This window comes from Poecilia latipinna, unplaced genomic scaffold (genome assembly GCF_001443285.1).
Source record: "Poecilia latipinna isolate Pla-1442-1.1 unplaced genomic scaffold, P_latipinna-1.0 Scaffold1372, whole genome shotgun sequence".
In the NCBI taxonomy this organism is placed as follows: domain Eukaryota; kingdom Metazoa; phylum Chordata; class Actinopteri; order Cyprinodontiformes; family Poeciliidae; genus Poecilia; species Poecilia latipinna.
In genome coordinates, this window is record NW_015113988.1 from 66,547 (window position 1) to 90,631 (window position 24,085).

The 24,085-nt window shown below is 37.4% G+C and overlaps 1 protein-coding gene across 1 annotated transcript in view; it reads right to left on the reverse strand.

The window, feature by feature from the left end:
* pappa2 (pappalysin 2) overlaps positions 1-24,085 on the reverse strand; it is a 77,554-nt gene that overhangs the window by 40,212 nt on the left and 13,257 nt on the right. Inside the window, exons 5-14 of the mRNA XM_015056289.1 lie at positions 19,711-19,859; positions 18,606-18,745; positions 17,197-17,350; positions 16,734-16,926; positions 15,339-15,472; positions 11,389-11,571; positions 10,345-10,648; positions 6,990-7,118; positions 6,803-6,888; positions 2,125-2,321 (exon numbers count right to left, since the gene is read on the reverse strand). Coding sequence (XP_014911775.1) covers positions 2,125-2,321; positions 6,803-6,888; positions 6,990-7,118; positions 10,345-10,648; positions 11,389-11,571; positions 15,339-15,472; positions 16,734-16,926; positions 17,197-17,350; positions 18,606-18,745; positions 19,711-19,859 — 1,669 coding nt within the window. The remainder of the gene's footprint in view (positions 1-2,124; positions 2,322-6,802; positions 6,889-6,989; positions 7,119-10,344; positions 10,649-11,388; positions 11,572-15,338; positions 15,473-16,733; positions 16,927-17,196; positions 17,351-18,605; positions 18,746-19,710; positions 19,860-24,085) is intronic.

The following is a 24,085-nucleotide window of genomic DNA, read 5'->3' on the forward strand; positions in this document are numbered from 1 at the left end:
ATTTAGTGGAAATATTGATGTTGATGAGATTTTCTCCAAAATGACCTTTTTCAACCTTTAAAGCTCCACTGTTAGGTAAATTGTATTATTATCAACTATTTGTTATATCTTTATTATGTTCTTAGTTTATGTATTCTTACTTATTTAGTTTAGTCATAGGTTTTAAGGAATGTTTCTGTATTGTTAATCACTCTGCTTCCTTCCTCAGAGGAGGCTTCTCTGAAGAAGAGCAGTGACAGCAGCTCTTCTCAGAACGGCCTGCTTTGACCTCTTAGATAGCTATAAAACCATCGCTGTGAAGATTCACAACTTGTCCTGCTTGATCCTGGGTCAGGAACTGGATAAGCTAGTGCGAGATAGATTGTGTTGTTAGTTAGTGATAATCTTGGCGCTGTGACTGTGTGATGAAGTGTCTTTCCCCCTCCCTTTAGAGTTCCAGAGCTCTCTGTGATTAGGGATCCTAAAGACAATAAAAAGAGAGGGGCAGGCAAATGTGCTTGAGAGCAGTTGGAGATTTGTAACTGAAAGCACATCTCTGTCTGTTCTCTTCGAGAGTATTCAGAATCTAACTTTCTCTTGTCTTTCCTGTGTTATTTAATCTGTGTTAATAGGTGTCAACTCTGACAGGTTACATTTCAGATCTATTTTTAAGAAATTTAGAAAATAATTAATCATTTTCCTTCTACCTCACCATTTTGTGCTAATTTTTAGTCACTTTATCCCACAAAGTCCCAATAAAATACATTGATTTAAGTGACTAGATGTGGAAAAAGTTCAATGGCATAAAGGCTTTTGCAAGGCTCTGCAAATAAGCAAATACTTTTTGTCAAACACCGCTAAACCAGGTTTCATTCACAATGTTACCTTCTTAATTACTGCGGGCCTACTTTTGTTTCACATTCTTGGTCAAATATTTACCTGCAGAGCTCATATTACTAGATTTGATCCGCCATCCAAACCGGTCCCAAAATAACGTTTGTTTATGTTCCTTATTCAGCTGTTGGTGGAATAATGTTCTTCGTGTCAGTAGTCTCAATTACAGAAATCAGAGTTCAGGAGGGTTTGGCATTTCATCATATGGTAGGACTTGATAGGTCACTCTGACTTTACTCATGACTCTTGGATTCCTGTTCTTTATTGCATTTTCTTTCTTTTACAAACACTGTGGTACAAAAACGTCGCCTCTTTGCCAACTCTGAGGTCAATAATCCTTCCGTGATAAAACTACCTAGGAGGTTGTTTTTGTGTGCTACTTTAACAAGAACCTCTATTTAAACTTACCTAACCTCAATTGTATTCTGGAGGTGCATTGTTTTATGTGTGACCTTTGGGCAAAAAACTGCAAGTAAAAAAAAAAAACAAGAAAGAAATTGGCCTTAAAGCTACTGTATGTATTTTTTATAAAAACTATGTTTTTTCATATTTACAAAATGCCAACACTTTAAACATGGTAGTGTCAATATTATCCTTTACGGAGGCTTTACATCAGCAGCACTAAGGAAATTATTCAGAGCTGAGAAATATGGATTTAGATAAATATGGGGCTAGCCTGAAGGAAAACCTGTAAGGATTTCAACAAACGTCTAAATGTGGAAAGAGGTTCAACTTCCGTCAGGATAATAACAGAGTTAAAATGGAATATAGGACAGCAAAACACATTCCTGCGTTGCAGTGGCTCTATCATAAGTTCAACTAGGAATCTGTAGCAAGACTTGAAAATCGCTTTGCACTGACGCTCCGCATGTAAAGATGGATTTGTGAAAATTGACTCAGGGCTGCAGATTGTGAATGCAAACTGCCTTCACAAACTGACAAACACATTTTCCTTTTGCATTACAATAGCACAGTTGCCGCATAGCAGCAATGAAAAACATGCCAAGCTGTTCAATATAGATTTTATTTTTACATGAAGACAACTCCTTTAAAATGTTTTTAGTCCTTTTGACATTTGCCCCTCACACAAATCCTCTGTGTTGTATCTTGAAAACTAATATCTAGACAAAAAGTTTTTGTTTTTTATAAAAAGGATACTTTCAGGATTATTTATTTCATACTGCAGCTCCTCCATTGCATAAGGATTTGCAAAAATCAGGATTTGAACAATTTCTGCCTCCTATTTTATACCTTGGGAAGGGATGGCTCCCCTGTGGCAGCGACTGCAGGGCAGCGTTTGGGGTCCTGGTGGGAAGCAGAGGCACTGGAAGCCCACTGATCTGTGTAGCCCAAAGGTGTGAAGTAACCACAGTCTTGCACGCTTGATCCCCGCTCAAATTCTTCACACACGCCGTCGCCGTCAAAGACATAACACTGACTAGGTTCACCTTAGGGAACAGAGAAAAGAAAGCGAAGACGATTTATGGAAGAATACACAGCCTGTTCTTTTCATCTGGCAAGGTGTACGCTTCTCTCCCACTGTCAGACCATCATCCAAATCTGTTTGTCAGTGAACCAAATCTGAGCAAATCTATTTGGTATTTTCTTTGGCAACTCCACATGACAGCCACACCAACTCAACTGTGCCTCTGGTGTCAACAGGCTGCAAATTATGGCAAGACATGAACTTTGACTTTGGTTCTTTATCAGAGATTACCGTAACTGTGTGATATTAACAAACAGAAACTTAATCGGTGACCTAGTCTGTTATTTTCATCTTGAAGGCGCCTCAGTTGACCTTAGGGTGTCGGTGGGAAAAGAAATAAAACTACTCATTAATGCTAAAAGAAACGCATTGTACTCTGAAAGGAATTGCAACCAAAGTGAGTCACGAGAAACTACATTCCTCTGTGTCTAAAACAGAAATCTACCTGATTTCTTTACAGAGTTTTTGGGAATGTTTGCTAGAGTAAGCTGGAAAAAGGACAGAAAAGAGGCACTAATTGGAGCAGTAAAATACCAGAACCGTAGGGGAAGAGCAAAAGAGTCTGGAGGGTATCACATCTGGGGAAGGTGTCAGTGGCTGGGATATTGAGCAACATATTTATTAACCACAGTAGACCAAGAATGGTGGGGAATTATGGGGATGTAATGTTCAGGGACCGCCAAATTCAGACAGATAAACATGTGAAGGCAAATTAGTAAAAATACTGTGTGTTGTTAGACACAGAAGATAGGAGACAGTGGCTCTAGAGCAACAGAGACATTAGGGAAAACACACAAAAAAACAAAAGTCTCATTGGTACCAATGATCGCTGGAATTGTTGTTTCTGGAACTTCTTAGACAATCAATTCTAGGAAGTCCCAGAAATGGCATCGGAGATCTGTCTAAAAGAAAATTGGAACAGCTAAGATACTGCTCAAGCCTTGGAAACTCAGGCACCCTCAAGGTGATATGACATGAAGAGCTTAAAGGTAGGTCTCACATTAAATCAGATTAAATGTTTCCTATTACAGGTCAGCTAAGATTAATAAAATATTTTTTATTTAAAGCTTATCCTCATTTGTGGAAGCAAGGCGGCCAACAAGCTTTACTCAGTTACACCAACTATGTCAGAGGGAATAGGCCAAACTGCAGTCAGAAGGTTGTGGGGGAATACCCAAAACATCAGGGGATGAATTTGTGCATGACTAAATGTGGTTTAAAGTACTTTTGAGTCCGCTGGACTAGATAAAGTTTTATACAAGTAGTACAGGTAATTTATCATCTCGCTCAAGTCAAACAGGTTAGCATTTATAGCTGAGCGACATTAAAAGAATGTTTGCAAAGTTCAGTTTTAAGAAAATAAAAAGAAACAAAGGATTCTCTAAACCCTACAGATAGGAATCAAAACCACAAAAGGATTAGTACAATTTAATGTCAGACAGTGAGACAAAAACGCTAATGTGTCCCTTAATACCTCGGGATATGTAGGTATGCAGGACAGAGAAGGTACTTTGATACAAGTCAAAGAAAGGTCTGTGATCTACAAACAGGAAAACAAATGTGGTAAGTGAAAACCCAAACAAATATTCTATGACTAAGATGTTAAACAGAATAATTGGTTTTAAGAGTTGAAATTTGCAAAAATCTGTTGTTGCCAATTTTTTCCCCGTCCTAGTCATGTCTTTTATTGTATAACAGGAGATGTAATAGCTTCAGTCACGGCATGGCAGGGCCTGTTGTGAGACGGTGGTCGAGGGGAGGGAAGGTTTGATGGGTCTGCCTCAGCTTTTTTTTTTTCTTTTTCTCCCCCTGACAAATAAATTCACTGGATGATGGAAATTTCAGTCCTGTAACAAGCTCTCGTAATATAAGCCCTTACAAAATACATGAATAACTACCATCCAGCTGCCAGTGGAAACAATACATGGCATGAAATAAAAGCAATGTGCTCTTTGATCTCAGCTGACCTGCACATAGTCTTTGCAATATTTTGAAGCATTTATGAGAAAGAGCTTCTGGCAAAAGGAGAGCGTCTAGGCAAACATACCTTGATATGGAGGATAAATGTTAAATCTGCTGAGAAGGAAAATGATACGACTGCAGGGTTGATGATTTGCTTCACTCAGCCTAATGTCTGATCTTATCTGGAATGTAATTTTTCATATCTGCTTCTTTGCCAGAAACAATGACTGCAGACCAACTCATGATATGACCTAATGTAAAAAATAAACACAGAGTTTTCGGCCTTGGGGTTCCGAAGCATTCTGGCTAAATTCCCTTTTGTGTTTTGTCGTGAGGCTTCTGTTGTGGTCTGTTTGCATGCATGAGGGTGGAGACACAAAGCATTTTTGTCTTGTGGTGGATTCACAGATGACGGGGCCACTCTTTGCGGCATATTTGTTTGTCTTTTGACTTGTTTTGCTGCATGCTTTTTGGTACGTTTTACAGCTTTTCAACCACCTGACCTGGGGTTTACACAGCCTTTAAAATTAGACTGTTATTCTGCGTATATAACAACAGAATAAGTGGTCGTTAACAAACTTTATAAGACGCAATCTTGAACACGCACCAAGTTGTTTTTTGGACAATAAGACAGTTAAATCCAGAACAAACTACTTCTAAATGGTTCCAGATTTTGATACTGAATTATTCCTTAAAAACCTGTTTAATGATAGTCATATCTTTACTATTCATGTTTTCAATAACTAAAAACTGCTTATAGAAATATATAGACAGAAAGATTATTGATTAGTCCCTGCAATCAGCAACTTTCTAACTATGAGGTTATTATAAAAATATCAATTTCAGTCTAAATCATAGGATTTTCTAAATGTTTATGTATTAAACCCATCAACTTGTGTCATACAGCTAAAACATTTAGCAGAATATTCCCTTCAGTGTGAATGACTATTGTTGAATCTGCCAAAAATCTCACATTTTTCTTTCCAGCCGCAAAGACGATCCATTTGGAGTGTGTCACGAACCATGTAGGTTACAGAGCTGTGACCAGATTAGCTCAATATTGAACTTTTTGACCTACAAGCAACATGTGGGTGGCAAGACAGTAACACAGCAAACCACCCTCAACGCAGTAGGAGGAGGTTAACCTTTCAACATGACAACAGCCCTGAACGTTCAGCTAGAGCTGCAATAAAATAGCTCAGATCAGTGTTGTTCACTCCTTTTTCAGTCCTGTAACAAGCGCTCATAAAATAATCCCTTACAAAATGTATGAATAACTACCGCCCAGTTGTCAGTGGAACAAACACAAAGCTTGAAATAAAAGCAATATGCTGTTTGATCTCAGCTGATCTGTGCATAGTCTGTAACATTTTGAAGTATTTATGAGATAGAGCGTCTGGCGAAAGCAGAGCATCTGGGCAAACATACCTTGATATGGAAGATAAATTTTGAATCTGTTGAAAAGGAACAAGGTAGAAGAGAGCTGATGACTTGTTTCACTCAGCCTAATGTCTGATCTTATCAAGAAAGGAATCTTTTGTTTGTCTTAGTTTGCCAGAGAGAATTATTGTTGACAAATTCGTAATATGACCTAATGTAAAAAAAAAAAAAAATGGATTCACCCCACAAACCTCGTGACAGAACCTCCTCGAAACTTGGTTTAAACCTTTCATTTTTATATCCTGTAAATTATTCTGTCTCAGAACTTGCAACTATTTTTCAAAGAATGGGCTGAAAGCTCCGTCTGCAGATGTGAAAAGCTGATAGAGACATGACCTAGCTTTAATGTCAGACAAAAGCCTCGGTTTTTATTTCAGTTGTGACCTGATGAGGCTAAAAAAGCTGCATAATGGACGAAAATGTAGAAACATTCTTTAAAGATAAGGCATGAAAGTCAAAGACATAATTATTATTCTTAGCCGTTTTATGCAACTATCTTATCCAACTCACTAGTTGATCTTTGAAAACAAGTTTCATTTATCAGAAGTAAAGAGACCGATTAACACCAACATTAATAAAGAAACATGACGTTTGACTGCAGACGGAGTTGTGTTTTCAAGCTAACCAGTGTTTTTCTCTGATGTGTCTTAGCCAACCTAATGTCAGATTGCTTTTCAAAGAAAACCATGGAAAGTTAACAAACCAAAATCTTGCTTATTTTACCCCTTGCCTCATCTGTTTTCCCTTATGTTGCTGTGATGTTGCATTAATGGTTTGTGGAATCCACTCAAGCCAGAAGCTTTTATGTCTTGTAAATGCAATTTGATTGGCAGGATAGCTCTAACTAAACGCTGCTGCATGCACAAATGAGAGATTTTTGGCAGATTAGTGACTACTCTTTCACACTGAAAGTTTATGTGCTGCTTAAGTTTAATATGTACGACCCAGGTTGGCGATTTTAATGTGGGACATCATAAAAGGGCTACACTTTCTTTGAAAGACGCAATACAACATAATGTGTTTTCTGAATTGTGTACACACCAACACAATTGAAGCCCGTCTCTTTGAGGCATTTCTTAGTGCAGCCGTCACCATCTAACAGATTGCTGTCGTCACACTCCTCTGCCCTGCGGGGGGAGAAGCAGCAGCATCAGCAGCATTTCCAGCTGTTTCTCTATTGGAAATATTCAACCGGTCACCAAAGTTCATGCAATTGAACAGCACAGACCCCTGAATGGCTCCGTCCCCACAGTAGGTCTGTCCAGGTGTATAGACAAGAGGCGGAGAGGGGAAGCTGAGAAGGCGGCCGGTCTCCACCTGGATCGTGTACTGGTACTTCACTCCCTGCGTAACAGAGCTGAAAAACATAAGAATAGGCAAATTAACTTTTTTCTATGTATATCTATTGAAATATTGCATATTTCTGTTGAAAAATGTTGTCCTCCTTGAATTTTTTTCCTCATTTTGTGATTTCGATGGTATTTAATGCTAAATGGTGAAGTAAGAATTCAGTAGTTTGGAGTAAGGATGCACCCAAAGGTTGCAGGACACCAGCCTTTTCAAATAGGAAATACTTTGAAATACTCATAAATTCCCAGCAAAAATACATTACAGTTTGTGATTGTAAGGTTAAAGTTCTAGGGGTGTGAATACTTTTGCATGGCGTTGTAATAATCTTCAAAACCTTTACACCTGCTGTGTTCTTTAAACAAGTAAGACTTGCATAAACTGATCATATCTACAGAGCAATATAAAAAATTAATGTCAATATGCGGGTTTTGGTGCCAGATTTTGTTTTTGTATGAGCGAGGCAGCAAACTTTCTTCTATTCAAAAATGAATGCTGTCTGTCTGAGTCATTTGGATTATAAAAGGTTTTGATGTTGCATCAGTAAAAGTGAAATTTACTGTATTCCCTATCTGTAACCTTGCAGTGTACAATGTCCTTAAAGCCAAACAGTACTTTGACTCCAGTTCATGATTATTGATCTGTGTTGGTGGGCAGTGACTATAAAGAGAGTCTTGTCTGACACAAATACACTGCGTCTAAAACAAAGTTGAAGTCACAAACCCCAGTATCCCAGGATGAGTTCAGTTTGTCATCTTTTAAAAAAAACACTGTGAAATATGATCAGACATCATATTTGCGAACTGGGCTCACATCTTCCCAGAAGGTGATCACAAATAAATAGTTCAAAGCAATGTTTTTGAAGCAGGAAATCAACTTTTTTTTTTATCAAGTTTTGCAATTAACTCTAAATGCACTGAATTATGTTACACACAGAAATTCAAAAACTTACTAAATAAGTCAGAAGAATCACTTTTACCCGTCTATTCAAGTCAGAAATGTAACGCAATAACCATGTAATTCTAGTCAATTTTAATGTGTTATTTTACTGCACTCTAAGGAGTCTTTATCAGAGATTTTTTTTCTACCTTGATGTATTATTGGATTAAGACTAGCTATAGACAGCTTAGTTTTAAATAAATTGGATTCGAATGTGGAATAAAATATGTTTTTGAATGTGTCGTCTAGCTAACTGCCTAAATAAAGGATAAAACTCTTTCATAAATTTGAACTGGATTCAGAACATGGCTCTGTCAGTGATCTCTGATACTTTAATTTGTGTTGTATGTAAAAAAAAAAAAGTGATCTCAGAGAAGGAATTAATAAAAGAAAAATACCCAGCACTCTGTCGACACGTCTCTTTAACAATTTCCTCTCTCCCTGTATCGTTTCTAATTGCCATTGTTTTCCTCCCATCTCTTTCCACTCTCATTATTTTTCAAGCTTGTTGCTCTCCCTTCTCCTCACATCAACCTCTCTCTGCCCTCTTCAGTCCCACATAACTCAATCCCCGCCGGTCCTTGCATCTTTTTGCACTTAGATGCAGCTTGTGTAACATAGGAGACGTGTTCTCTGAAAAATAAGCTGTTTTTGAAGCCGTGCACATCTAACATCTCGCCTACCCTTTTAAACGGTGACAGCTTCTCAGAAATTCAGAACACACGTTTGAAATCGACAGATCTGCAATCATGTGTTCCAGATGCCATATCCACACACTTATACCAGCTTTGAATGTATGGAAAAGCATTGCAGCCGAGAAGTCAGATATTTCGGGTGAAGGGTATTTCCTGAAAAAACAAAAACAAAAAAAAAGAAATAGCAAAGCTTGTGGTGGTTGTAGTTGGATTCCAGTAATCGTTTGGACACCCCGCAATATGAGACAGGATACAAACTGATTCCAGTCAGCCTGAAACTCCAGCAAGCTTTTGATTAAGTATATGGCTGTTGAAACAGATTTGGATCAGCTACACACGGCATCCCCGTGTTGGAAACATTTGTGTTCTGAGCTTTTTAAACAGAACCAGACCCAAACACTTTTAAAAGACATGTCTACAGATTAGTAGATCTGAGGACACATACACTCCGATACACACTGGAATTTGCTTACGGCCATATCTTTATCCTTTCTCTTCATATTTTCCCGTGAGCTACTTACATGTCAGACTATAATGTGTGCATGAGATTATCTGCTGGCACTTCTTCCACATTTTTACTAATATTTCATAGCTAATCATATAACCTTAGTCATTACTGGCAACAGGAGACAGAGTATTTTGGTATTTCCCGTTAAGCACCATGGCTATCTTTTGCAAAACACGTCATTCATCCAAGAGACTCTATAAATATGCTGCCTTGCAAAAGTATTCAAACCTCCTGACCCCTTTCACATTTTGACACATTGCATCCACAAACTTCAATTTATTTTAATTGGGATTTTAATGGGACAGACAAATTAAAAGTAGCGCACAACTGTCATAAAGACCTAAAAAGATGTAATTTTCTTTTTTTAATTAAATAAAAAAATCAGATCCCTTTACTTCGATACTCCTAAATAAAATCCAAAGCAAGAAATTGCCCTTCCACATTCACCCAATCAATAGCCCATAAATAGAGTGAGCTGGGTGTAATTTAATCCCAGTATCAATCCAGCTGTTCTGCAAAGACCCAAGAAGTTTGTTGGAGAACATTAGCGAATAAATAGCATCATGAAGAGAACAGGGACACAGCAGGCAGGTCAGGGAGAAAGTTGTAGAACAGCTTCAAACAAGTTCTCACGTTTTGAGTATCTGAAAGAGCATCTCTCTATTATCATCCAAAAATGAAAAAGCTACTAAAACAACTTCAGACCAACCAAAACACGGCCGGTCATCTAACCTGACTGAGTCTGAGGGTGCATTCACACCAGCCCTGGTTAGTCCGTTTTAATAGAACTCAAGTCCGTTCAGTCCGCTTCGTTCGGGAAGGTGTGAATGTACAATCAGACTCTATTGCAGTCCAAAACAGAGTTTTTACGGCCATATCTTTTGGCTTTAGTTAGAATAAGAGGTGAGAAACGGGGAATACATACTCATGCATTTAATATCTGATTGATGATCACACCATGGTCGACAGGTCCTTGTTCTTTATTCCACACATCTTTGGTTGTATCCAATATATAACTTATTATAAAATGACAAACATTTCTAGTGAATCAGGTTGGGTAAAACCAGCTGGATGAGCCAACATTGAGCCATTACCTGTCGGTGAACGTTTGCCCCATCTGAGGCGGAGGGGATTTGCTGGTAAACGGCGGCTGCCGCTGAATTCGGTACTGCACGGGCTGGCAGCCAGAGCAAAGAGAGCTGCTGGGGCCTGAAGACAACATGGCTGCATCGATTTCCATTTTCTCATCAAACGTGGAGAGTTTGACGGCCGATATTGCAGCGTTGTTGGTGTCGAGGCGCAAGGTTAGGGGCATGTCACAGAAGACATGCTGTGGTCCGAGGTGAATGCTATTCCCCGCATCTGTAATCAGCTCAATGTTGGATATGGAAGGGTTGTCTGAGGCGAAAGAAGAGAAGAGGAGACAAAAACATCTATTTAGGTGTCATTGATTTGTCTTAAGCAACAAACTATTACTGCAGGTTTGTGTAAAACTAGAAGACCCATGTGCTTGTGTGAGTGTTAAAAGACTGACCACTTCCAGTTGTATAAAAGATTGAAGAATAAAAACACATTTTCTGTAAAGAAATTAAAAAAGAGAAGGTTTGCCCTGTTCAAATCTTAGACAGTTTGGTGAGCTCCTGATTGTTAAAGTACAAGTGAACAAAAACTTTAAGAATAAAACTGCTATCCCCTTCGGAAGAAAATTACAGCAGACTAATTCTGGTAATGGATTCCACTTAAAATGACAACATTCAAAGTAACTACCAGCATACTTTGGTGTCATTATGCAAGCAAGTTCACCCTGAAAGGAAACTACAAGATCCTAAAAGAAATTTTTAAAAGCACTAAAAAATAATGTTATGCTCATATTTGGAAAAACATTCAGATTTGCAAGTAAAGTCAAGATTGTTGACTTCACAGAAAAAAACGTCAAGCATGTGTTTGTGTAAAATCACTCTTAAATGTCATGTGTCCGTGTAAAATCTTTACTGCAGAAAACTTAACCTGCCTCTCTTTGAGCATATCTTTTTAAACTCTGATTCATTGGTATCAATAATTCATCAACCATTAGTCACTAGACATGGAGCCAACGCACCACAGAAATTAAAACATACTAGTTATCCGCTAATACTTACTCGTGGATGTATAGGTCACCCATAGTGTGAGTCCGTGTGGAACGACAGGGTGCAGGAATCGTAGAGTCAGGGTGCAGCCCTCTGTTTCAGGGCATGGCGACGTCACGTTGGCATCATAGAGACTGAGCTCAGGACTCCAGGCCTGCAGACTGGGTTCACAAGCCTGTTCCACATCTGGCGGCCCTGAGGTAAGAAACATTGTAATCCACGCAGATGCAGCATACGGTAACTCCCATAAGTTTTCAGTATCAAATGATGTTTTTCCATGTTTTGTTTCGTCACAAGCAAAACCTTCAGTTTTATTTGGTTTTATTTGTCGGTCTATCAAACTGAAAGTTTTCACAAAATAATTTCCAAAACATAAAAATGTTAAAAGTCAAAGCTTTGACAAGTATGTTGAAGTAGATGTGTCAGATATAAGAAGTGCTTAAGGTACATGAATATAGTGTGTGCAACCTAAAAGAAGATTTCCAATAACTGTGTCCATTCTGCATCATTAAAATGCAAAAGTGCTTAGACAGAGTTTCTTTGTCAGACTTTAACCTGAACTCTCATTCATTTATGGCTTTTGTAGCTGGAATTTCTCTTTGTCCCATAAAAACTGACTAGCGTGTGATTGGAATTTAAATTTAGCAATAGGTACTAGTATAAAGCAGTTTCGCAAAATTAAGATCTACAGTAAACTATATAGGAAATAGACCAATATTCTTTCTTTATTAACACATAATGAAGCTACTGGCAATATGTCTTTCACTTATGTCCTGTCTGAACGTATTTATATATTTGCAGCATCAGAATTGCAACGCAGTAAACCCAAAACAACAACTGATATTTTGACTTCAAGGAAAAACAATGAAGCTTTCTTTAAAAAAAAAACAACACACATTCTCTTCTTAAGATGTTCATGCACATAAAACCATAAAGGTTTTACTTGTAAGTGTTTTCTGGTTCACATGGAAGCAGTCAGATGAAGTTATACAGCTTAACAGTGTTTTTAATGAATATTGCGGTCTGGTTAATCACTGTGTTTTTAGTTAAGATTATCCGGATGAGAACCGCATTTCCTTTCCCAGTCTGCATGCCACATAACATGGAGCTTAAATAGTAAATTCAAAATAAATCCAAAAGAAAATCAAGTTTCTGTGTAAATTATGTAAAAAAAAAATAGTACAACTGAAGTGAGAAAACATAAATTTACAGTAGTTGGATCTGTGAACACACAGTCTTTGGATGCTTATGGTTTTGTGCTTTTATTATCTTGAATTATAACAGTGATAAAGCTTTTATAACTGATTGATAAAATTAACGCCTCCTATTTTTCAAAAGTGCTATATCAGCATGTAAGTCAAGTCAAGTTCATTTGAGGTTTTTATCCATTTTCTTGATTTGGAAGCAGCCAGGTTCAACCAAAGGGGGTTAAATAAAATTCCTAAAGTAATTAGCTAATAATAAAACCCACTGTTCCATAACCACACTAAAATGGGCTGGTTTGAAGTAAATGAGCTTTCTGCTACCTTCGTGGTCTGCAGAATTTCCAAATTCAGAGTAGGTAAACAAGCGGTTTGAGGGGAAATCTAACCTAAACTGGAAATGGGATCAGGTTCTTGTGAAAATGAACAACCTGACAAATTTATTCAAAAGAAAAGTTTGGATCTAAGCAAAGATTACAATTTCAAGCCAAAGAATGACTGAAAACAGTATTTCCATTTCCAAAGAAAGCTACAATGAATCTCAAAAGTATCCACATCACTACTAAAATGGCAAGTTTTTAAGAAATTTAGACTTCTATAAGTAATTTCCCAGCTTTTTTCCATACTTATATTACACATATATAAGCAACCTTCGATTTGAATGTGCTTTTATTTAACTACAGTCTTCCTGAGCTCAGCCTGCTGTGTGTCCTTTTTTTTTTTTTTTAACTGAGAGCCCCGAGGAACTCGACTTACTTCATAAACCACAATGCTCCATCACAACAGGACACCAGGCATTAAAATAAAAGGCATAAAACGGACTTAAATGAGCCAAGAACACAGAAAACACTTTGTAGGGGTTATATTTATACTATTCTCTTTTCTTACAGCTGAAACTGAAGGTCATGTTGGCCATCCCAACGGGTTCCTTAAGTGACATCGTCTTTATGGGACACAGTGGAAAGGAAGTGAGGAAACCTGACAGACTGTCTGTCTCCAGTTACCTGCATGCCTCTGTTTAGTGTAAGACTTTAATTGACTCTTTATCATCATTATGATCCAGCAGCGAAAGGGGTAGCTGTAATCCCCCGCTTCTCTTTGCCGATTGTTTTCAAAGCATAAATTCCAGCAGAGGATTTCCACATATTTGGGTAGAGTTTCCATGGAAGAGAAGAAAAGTGTTATTGTGTTTGTACTTTCAGGTTTTTTTGGGTTTTCTTTCTTTTTTTTCTTTTTTTTTGCTCTGCTTATTTCATTTTTCCAATCTCCCTATTGTGTCTTTTTAATTTGATTGTATTTCCTTTCCTTCCTTTCTCTCACCCCATTTGTCATGTCAAAAGAAACCATACCTCCTCAAAAGAAAAGATCATAATTGGGATAGTAAAATCCAAGATGTGTGATATTTAGAAGTATAGGACACAATTTCTTAGTTCCTTTGGTTTGAAAAGCAAACATTATCCCAGTTAGATGCATACAGTGGCTTGCAAAAGCATTCATACTACATGAGGTCTCTCGTCCTGCAAGCCTTTTGAGGTACCAGCTTTGCAACTCTAGCAATTTGAGCTTTGTCTACTCGTCTTTGGAATGCATTAAGTCCGACTGGAATGGAATAGACTCTTTGTTGCATTTGAAGTCTTGCTACAAATTCTTAATAGGTTTTAGGTCTGGACTTTGACTGGGACGATTTATGCCAGGGGTATCAAATTCATTTTCATTTCGGGCCACATCCAGGTCATGAATGTATGTCTGCAGCTCCTCCTGAATTATCATTGCCTCTCTGCTGCTTCTTTGATTATCACTCTTTGTGCACCGGGTGTTATTTTTTTCGTGGGCAGTCATGTTTTGGTTGTCTCTGACCTGTAGGCTGTATTTCTCAGTCTTCAGGGAGCTGCTTGTACACTAATGTTCTCTGTCAGACCTCTGTGGCCTTCTCAGAAAAGCTGTTGAAGTTCTACAGTTAAATTACACACAAATAGACAGTATTTAATAAGAAGGTGACTTCTAAACATTGTTGATTGCACTATGTTCTATTTAGAGGAATCAGAGTCAATTTTATTACATAAAACTGAAATACAATACGTTGGAGTTTGTGTTTTTAACGCGGTAAAATGTGAAAAAGTTCAAGAAATTTGAATCCTTTTGCAAGGCAATGTACCTTTAAGAGTCCTTGTTCTCGTTTTGGCCAAATCAAGACAGACACAGAGCGAGAGGTCTGCAGCAGAGGCTTATTATCATTTAATGATTTTATGTTTTTTCCTCTTCCAGGAGCTATTAGCCTTGCACGCACCTAGAATTTACAAGGACAAGGCTGCGTGTGATTGTGTAAGAGTGTGTGAATGTGAGGAAAAGCTGACCTGCTCTACAGAAATACGAGACTGAAGCAGAAATTTAACTGGTGTTACCACATTCCTGACTTTTTAATACCTACCTACAGTGAAAAGAACAACAGAGGAAGTGTTTACCTTGGTCAACTGTAGTTTTGAAGCAGAAAGATTAATAGAAACAACCATAAGCCTCATTAGAAACATAAACTTTCTTTTCAGCACTGCATTGTTTGGACGAGGAAATATGGAAATACAATCTGTTTTGATGAAGCTCTGGTGATTTTTCATGTCCAGTATTGTTTATAATCCCACTGTGAAGTGAAGAATTGCTATTAACCTTTAATGACAACTACCAGCCCATGAATTTGAAACACATTCAAAAAGCACGACTCCTCCGCTCAGACGCTCAAGACCCAAACACATCATTCTGACTGACCCACTGCCTCTTCAGGTGTCCAGTAGCCCGACGTGTCACAGATGCGCGGTGACGAGGCCTGGAAGGCGTACTGGTGGAAGACGCCGTCTTTCTCGCAGTTTCCACAGTCGATGCCAGGCACACGAAACGAGGAGCTAAGAGGATATACACTTTGTGATTACGTGTTAAATGAATATTGGACCTGAGCCATACAATAGAGTCATCTGAGCAGAAGATGATAAATAGATTAATTTAGTTACTGGTTGATAGAGCAAATTGAGAGTATTGCATATAGACTTTCTCCTTTATAATTAAAATATTTCAAAAAATTATCCATTTATAGTTTGTGGTGGGTAGTAGTTTGTTGAAAACTGACACGGGTTAAAAAGCCTCTCTTGGCCCCAGATTAGTAAAAATTGAATATTTACATACACTACATTAAAAATACAAGTTTGATGTTAAATCAAACTAAGCCTCTTATGTGAGCAAGGATTAGCAAAGTTGCTTCTATTTGCCAAGTGTAAATATAATGAGAGACGTTCTTAAAAGTCAGATGTTAATGTTCTTTGGATAACACTTTATTTGAAGGGGGGTGAATAAGACTGTCATGACACTTTCATAAATATGACATAACACCTGTCATGAACATGAATAAGCCTTCATGAATATTTATGACTGTTGTCATAAAGCGTCATTCGGTAGATTATGACTTTTTTAATACAAAGTTGACATTATTCAAAATGTCTTTGTTATGACAACTTGACATTAACCAAGAAATCATTACTGTTTAAACTTTACCTTTAATAACATAAAGATACCTGATTTTTAAAGTGCAATCAGTAATACTTTTATAACAAATTTATATCAGTAATGATTTCTTGGTTAATCTTTTCTTTGTATTAAAAGTGTCATGATTTACTGAATGACTCTTTATGACAACAGTTATAAATATTCATGAAGGCTTATTCATGTTCATGACAGGTGTTATGTCATGTTTATGACAGTGTCATGTCAGTCTTATTTGTTTATAATAGAATCGCCTTTTAAACTGTTCTGGATATCATCTTATGGATCATGAACTTGCTTTATCATAAGCGAAATATAACCCAGACTAGTGGAGGTTCATAATTCCCTTCATAATATCTTGACTATCAAATTTTTAGATGCAGTCTTTCAGATTTTTCAACAATGTCATCTATGGAAAAAAAAAGTGTGCTTGAGGTGTTGCCTTTGAATACATCTACAGGTGGGCCTCTATTTAACTCAAACATTCACTCATACTATTACATATCCATAAGATCTAAGCTTTCCCAAATTGTTTAAATGCATAGTTATCATATCCATAAAAATTCTCTCTGAACGTGAGCAACAAGCTTGATTCAGAAATGATGATTCTATGAAATAAAGTCTCCATACCTTTGAAAAAGTGATCCTCTCATTGGTGGGAGCCAGTATATGGACACAGAGTTGGTGCTTTGGCCCGTCACCATGGGGGGAAGTGGGACAGGAGCAGGCCGACTGTCCATCAGCCACTTCTGGTAGACCAAATCAAGGTAACAATGCATCCTGGCCACTTGATTGGGAGTAAAGTGGTTGGTGCAGTTGTCATCTGATGTGGGGAGGTTGAAAGAGACTTAGTACATTTTTAAGAATCAAATTCAACATAGGATTCAAACACACATTTCAAATAACTAAATGTTATCATTTTTTTCATCTTTGTTAAAAAGACAAAAGGTCTAAATGACAACATGTCCTATTCAAATGTAATAGGCTCAAAAATTACTTTGGATTGCAGGATATATTGCGCAAAAATGCATAACCCACATGTTATGTACGTGTAAGGTGCTTTTTGTTATAAGCATTTGTTTCCTCCATCTACCTGTGTAACTCATGTAATTGCTGTAAGGCGTGTTATGGTAGATGGAGAATCCACATGTGTCGTTGACAGCTTCAGGGTCATGGCAGGTTTTGGATTTGGTGGTAGGTGCAGTGTCGGCACACAGATCTCCTGTCTCCATAGAAGGGATTGTCTCCTGCCAAAACACATAAAAGATTAATATGAACATGAAAATGAAAAAGATAGACTTTAAGCACCAAAGAGTTTATGGAATGATACTATCAACAAAGTGGGTGTAACAGGTTGTAGTTTTAATTAGGGAAGTACCGATCCACTTTTTTCTCTTCCGATACCGATACAGATATTTGAGGCTTAGTATCAGTCCATCTGATACAGAGAAACAGTGCTGAATTGACTTAAAATCTGTCTCTTTTTAAACAGACATGAATTTATTGAATTACAACTTTATTTGATGACGCTGCACCAGTACAGCTCATTTAAATACACCAATAGCTTTACAAGCTTAGTCAAACATGTAAAAAATAACTTCAATTTGTTCAGTCTGTGCTGCTATAGGAGTAATATTCCTATTTATTTTATCTGCATAAAATAAATAATAAAGAAACTCAAACTGATGTCATGCTTTACTATTTATCACACACGTCTGAACAAGGTAGTCAACCTTTTGTTTTTGTCAATCAGAGCACAATGCATAGAATTACACTGAATAGATCTGCCTTCATGGATCAGGCACATTGTCACCAATACCTGATCCAGAATCTCTTTCGATATCAGGACCGATACAGATATTATCAGATCGGTGCATCTCTAGTTTTAAGGGTTAAAAAAAAACAACAAAAAAAACTGTAGCATTCAGACTAGACATAAAGCACAATTTATCAGTAGTGACATCTCTATAAAAGTTAGTTCTTTTTTTAGATATCAGTATCGGTTCGATAAGTCCGACATACATATAACCAATATTTATTTCCATCTTGATCCCTTGTAGTGGGATGTTTAACTGAAGCAGAGAAGCAATCTCAGTGGTTTTGTATTTTTTTTCAGTGTCAAAAAATGAGGCAAACTGCTGCCATAACAGGAATATTAATATCAGATATTGATCCCGATCAGTTGTTCATATCGGTGCATCCCTACTTCTTAAATATTTTTATGTCAAATTCACAATGTTTTCCAGGATACACAAAGGAAGAGAGGAAAGGAAGGAAATTCCTCCGTTAGTTTGTTTCTTCAAACAAAGAAAGTACAAAATTAAAGAAAGAAGAAATGAAGGAATGAGTGAAGAAAGTAAAAAAGTAAGAGAGAAACAAAGGAAAGAATAAAGGAAGAAATGAAGGAGGTGGATTATCGACTTATACAGTATATGCCATGAAATAAATTAGACCCATATCCTATCCAGGGTGATCAGAGACAGTAGGATTGATCTGTCTTACCTGACATGGGTCATCACAGGAGTCCCGCTCACTCACCCCCTTGAAGACGTGGTACAACCCAAATATGTGCCCCATCTCATGGATCATTGTGTTCTGGTGGCCCTTTGTACCAAAGTAGGACGGGTTGAGAACCATCCCACCTATGCAAGGGATAAGAAATGCAGAACTGAAAACATAAAATATTTGTGTTTCTTGGAAAGCCAGTCCCTCTAACTACTCTGTATTTCAAATGACACAAAATTTACAAGAAAAGAGACTAATTAAAGCTTCAAGTGTGTAACATCTTATTATATACATCAACTATTTCTGAAACTGGAATGAATTAGATTTTGTGGTAATCCATAAATGTATTAAACCATTTCATGGATTTAGAAATTGCAGAGGATGGGAAAATACTCATAAAATGTCGCAACCAGAGAACCAAACAAGCAAAACTGATCACACAAAATGCTAATTTATCATGAGTACAGATTCCAATTGTGAACTATGTTTTGTAACTTTCATTCAACTGAGTGTCACATCATAAAACACTTGACACAATGAGTTTTTAGATCAATCAGGGATAATGCAAAACCTGAGCACTTCAATCAACTTCAGAAAAGTTTTTAGTAAGATTTGAATTAAACCTGAAACTAAATATATTCCATCAATAAATCAACAAATGCCAGAAATTATTTATTATATAAATTGTTTGATTAATTTGAATTTGAATGACCAACTATTTTTATAAGGTCCCCCGATTGAGTGTTGTGTACTGCGTAGTTACGGCAAGCAGTGAGAACAAAGAAGTATTTCTCAGTGTATTAAAATGTTCCATTAACTTAGGATGGTTAGAAGAAGCCATAGCCAACATATTTATGCAGAAGTGACTGAATTGTTTAACACTTCAGTTGAAATTATTCCACTGAAGCTCACTGCCAGAACAACATTAAGATCAGGGGTAATGAAAATGTTTTATGGATGATTACAAAAAAAAAGAAACAACATTTCCATAGCTAAAGCACAACTGTGAAGGAGAAAAACAAACACAGACACCTGCAAAGCTGAAGAACTGCAAATGAATGCCAAATTCAAAATTATATTTTGTTTTACTTATGTAACTGACCTTGGTGTGTAAGAGCCTCCTTCGCCCATGGCCACGTTGCTGCTCCTGCCAGCTCTTCTCGCATCGAGTTGCTGGCAAAAAACACATTGAGTGTGTCGCTGCCGCTCAGGTCTAGCTCATCCTTCAGTTCTTTCACACTCATATAAGCCCTGCAGGAAGGGAAAGATCAGAAAACATGCATAATCAGGACACAACTAAAGGATTTTGGTGAGTGACAGAAAGATATTTTGTAGCTACAATAAGACGGTTATATATAAATCTTATGTAGACATAAATAATAATGACATGTTGGGCTACATCATGTGTGGGAAGCAAAGTTTTGGAAAAGTACTTATAGACTAGAACCACTGCTTATGTTGATGCTGAGGACGATAGTGGTGGATTTAGACTCTGTACTCTTGTTTCCTGTGATTTTTGTTATCTTTGCTAACTTATAAAGTCAATTGTTGTGGTCATTTTTAGAAAACAAAATCAGTAGTTTTTGTAAATCAAAAATCTGAATTGAATCTGGAGCATCTCTACTTTTACATTTTTACTTATTTTAAAATAAAAAAAATTGGCGCATTTTGCCATGTCACTCATGTGACATGGCAAAGCCTTTTACCTGATTAAATCCAGGTTTAATCTAAAACATAATAAAAAGAAACAACATTTTGATTATTGTGCTAACTAATAATAAAATTATTGTGCTAGTTCCATTGAATAGAGACTGACTAAAACCCACACCCAAACATGCATATAAAACAAAATACAAGTGTTTGAAATACATTTTTGCTCGAGTGGATGTTATTCGGCCTTTTGAGTTTGGATCTAGAGACTTTTGTTGTTCTCTTAACGTAGGGGCGATTTACGGCGGATGATAGTTTTCATCAATCCATTAGCATATATCTCTCCTCACAGCACAACTTCAAATCATAGATGTTTTGAGTTGGGCAGCTTATTTCACACCATTGCAGTCTCCTCCCCACCGCCCACTGTTCCCACATCCTTCTCTTCATGTCAGTGATAAATTACACCAGCGGCACTTTGATGTGTGAGGCTTAATTTGTTTTTCCTCAGCTGAGTGATGTCACATGCCATTTTTCTTCTTTGCTTTCATAGCTGGAAAGCTTTTGCACCTTTCACCAGAAGGCTCTAAACTTGGTCTGAGAGTCATGCAGAAAGTCTCACCAATGACCCAGTTCCTGCATACCTGACAGATAAGGCTTTTAGCTGAGTCTCCCATGGATGTCTAGAGAGAATACCACATGCTAAAACACAACTATTTGACTTAATGGAGGGGTGTTAATGCACATGGCTGATGTGTTGGTGCGGCACAAGGTCACATTGCTTAAAAATATGAGAAAAAAAAACAGGAATGAATGTATGTATGAGTTCTTTTTTTAATATGTTGGTGTAGATGGACCTACCATCCGCATGAAAACTTGTTAAAACTTGTCTGTATTGATAATGGGTGACTTTTAAAAACAGTCAATGCATGTATCTATAATTCATGAGAACACTTTACTGCACAGAAAATAAACTAGTATGAAATAGGCATGATTAAGTTACTGCTATGAAGGATTTCAAAGGTTTCATGACATTTCACACAAAATACAAGATTGTTTGGAGTTTTCTACTGTTATTTGAAGCCTAGAGTGATGCAGCAATGCTAGCCTGGCAAAAACCAGCTTCCAGTTCTGCGCTCTGAACTCTTGGTCATTGAAAAATGATTGCTTGCTGGAAGCGTAGACTCTGTTGCAGTTTTATATTATTACCCAGTCGCTAACGTTTGGCTATGATGCAAGCAGTTATCCAGCTCGGCGCTATGAAGCTTACCAGAAATTGCCATCCCTCACTGCGAATGGCCCAACTATTTAACAAGCTAATATCAACTTGTTAGACTTCTGCAGCTGCATAAAGAATAGAATGACAAAAATTCTGAAATTCTACAGGCACTTAAAATATTTATTTTATATGTATTTTTGCTGCATCAAATATAGATATATGTTTTAAACAATTGCATTCACATTTTTGTTGTAAATCAAAGCACTGGGTGGCTCAGTTGATAGAACATGTGCACCATATGGCCGCAACGGAATCGTCCTGGGTTCAATGAGTTTGTCTCAGGCCTTTTTTTTATTCAAGGTTGTCATACTGCAAGAATCATGCTGAAATTGAAATAGTATCTCTGTACATAATGGTTTGTTTATGGGTATCAATCTGGAAGGAACAAAACAGTAACCAAAATATTTCAAAACTCTTCTGAAGTCTTTTTTATTGTTTTTCTGTTAATCTTTCAGCAGGAAAGGCTAGTTTATGTATAAAAGAGGTAAATGAATGAAATAAGGAGCAATCCTCTTCTTCCCAAACACTGACAATTTAATGCTATATGAGGTGCATCGCCTCCAAACTGGACCAAAAGTGCTTCTCAGCAGCCAAGACCTTTGTACATGTAGCCCTTCTTTAAAAGCTATCTTTCCTCCAGCGTATATGGTGCACAGTAAATAAGAATGCGCTTTTTCTGGCACCTAGCCTATATAAATAAAGTTTAAGATTTAGGATACTTCAGGGAACCCCTGCTCTCACAGCACTACTGAAGCAGATCTTAGCTGAGGCTGTGTGCAGAATCCATCACTGCAGGCCACACAATTACAAAGGACAGAAAGTTGACCACTAAAGACTCAACTCCTCAGCTTCTGAGACTGAAAGGAGGCCTCAAAGGAAGAATACTGTCAAAGTCACAAAATAAATAGCTTTGCATGAGTGAAGTGAAACCCCTAGCTATAAATATAAAAAACAAGTCAGCAAAAGAACGGCCACAAAGTAAAGCATCGAAATCCATTCATTGCAGATAACTCAACAAGTGAAGTACAACCCCAAAAATAAGAAAAAATGTAGCGTGTTGTACTTCCTACTGTATTATATACCTAAATGTTTAACTATATCTACATTTAAACAATGCTGTAATAAGACAAAAACATAATATTAATAAGAGAGAGACATTGTTTAAATAAACTTGGATTAAAGCTGCGACGCTATATTTCCACTAACTAAAAAGCTGTTCTGTCTGTCGTGACATGTCCGTGATTGATTTGGATCCAGATGATTTTTTTTTCTTCTCCTGTACAAAGTCCAACATCAAAAACAAATCTTCATTTTAAGTTCTAAAAAGATTTACTTTTTATCTGTCAAAGAGCTTGGAGAAAGGTCAGGCCAGGATTTGAACTCAGTGTCGTGTCTCCTTCCTAGAAGGCAACAGTGCAGCCGTTCACCACACATCTACCAATATTTGGTTAAATATCCTTTGGAGATTTGAATAACAATGTGGTGGTTGTAGCCATCAACAAGCTTCCAGATAAATATTGGCAGGATATCTGACCACTCTGAAATTCTTGGTACACCCTGGCTTAAGCTGCCAGTCAGATGAAAGGAAATAGTCAGGATGTTTAGGAATAACTCAGAGACCCAACAGGGTAAAGCCTACCCTGAACTGGAAGCTACTGGAACACCAGTGGAGCAGCTTTTGCTCTCACATTAACACAAGATCTGCTGAAATCTGTCAACATTTACATGCCAAGAGTCATTTAAATAAAATGCTAAGTTTAGTTGAGACACCAATTAAGTGAATAGCATCATAAACAAGGCTACCTCCAAATCAGATGAAACTTGATACAATTGGTTGTTGGAACAGCACAACAATACCAAAATCACTTCAAACTCTATATATAATGAATAAAGCCTTGATCTGAGCTGTGCTGAAAAGTGATTGGCCATTCCTAGGAGGAGTCACACAGTTCAGATGATCTCCATTTTTGGATAGTAGCTCTGGGACTCCAACTCCCTGTGATTTGCGGGAGTCTGAAACGATTACGAATGTAAGATGTCAATTACTTTATTTCTCATCTATTCCCTGAATTTCTTTATACTGGGGCATGTGATGTTTTGGCTTACTTCATTCAACTGTTCAACTGATTTAGTACTAACTCATCAAAGTTAATCATTTTGTGCTGTTTTCCTGTGATGGACTGGCGAACTGTCCAGAGTGAACCCCGCCTCTCCCCCGAAACGTTCACTGGAAGTAGGCACCAGCACCCCTCCCAACCCCACCTGGCAAGGGTGTTAGAAAATGGATGGATGGATGGATGGATGGATGGATGGATGGATGGATGGATGGATGGATGGATGGATGGATGGATGGATGGATGCTGTGTTTTCACAAAAGAGCCTTTTCTGGTTTGATGGCTTTTTTCCCCCTTAGTAAACAAGATTTTCATTTGAAAACTGCTGAAGCACCACAAAAGCCAATCACTACCATATTTTTTGGAGTTGTCAAGTTATTCAAGATCACTGGATCAAACATATTAACAATATATTTGGCCGAAACATGTGCTTT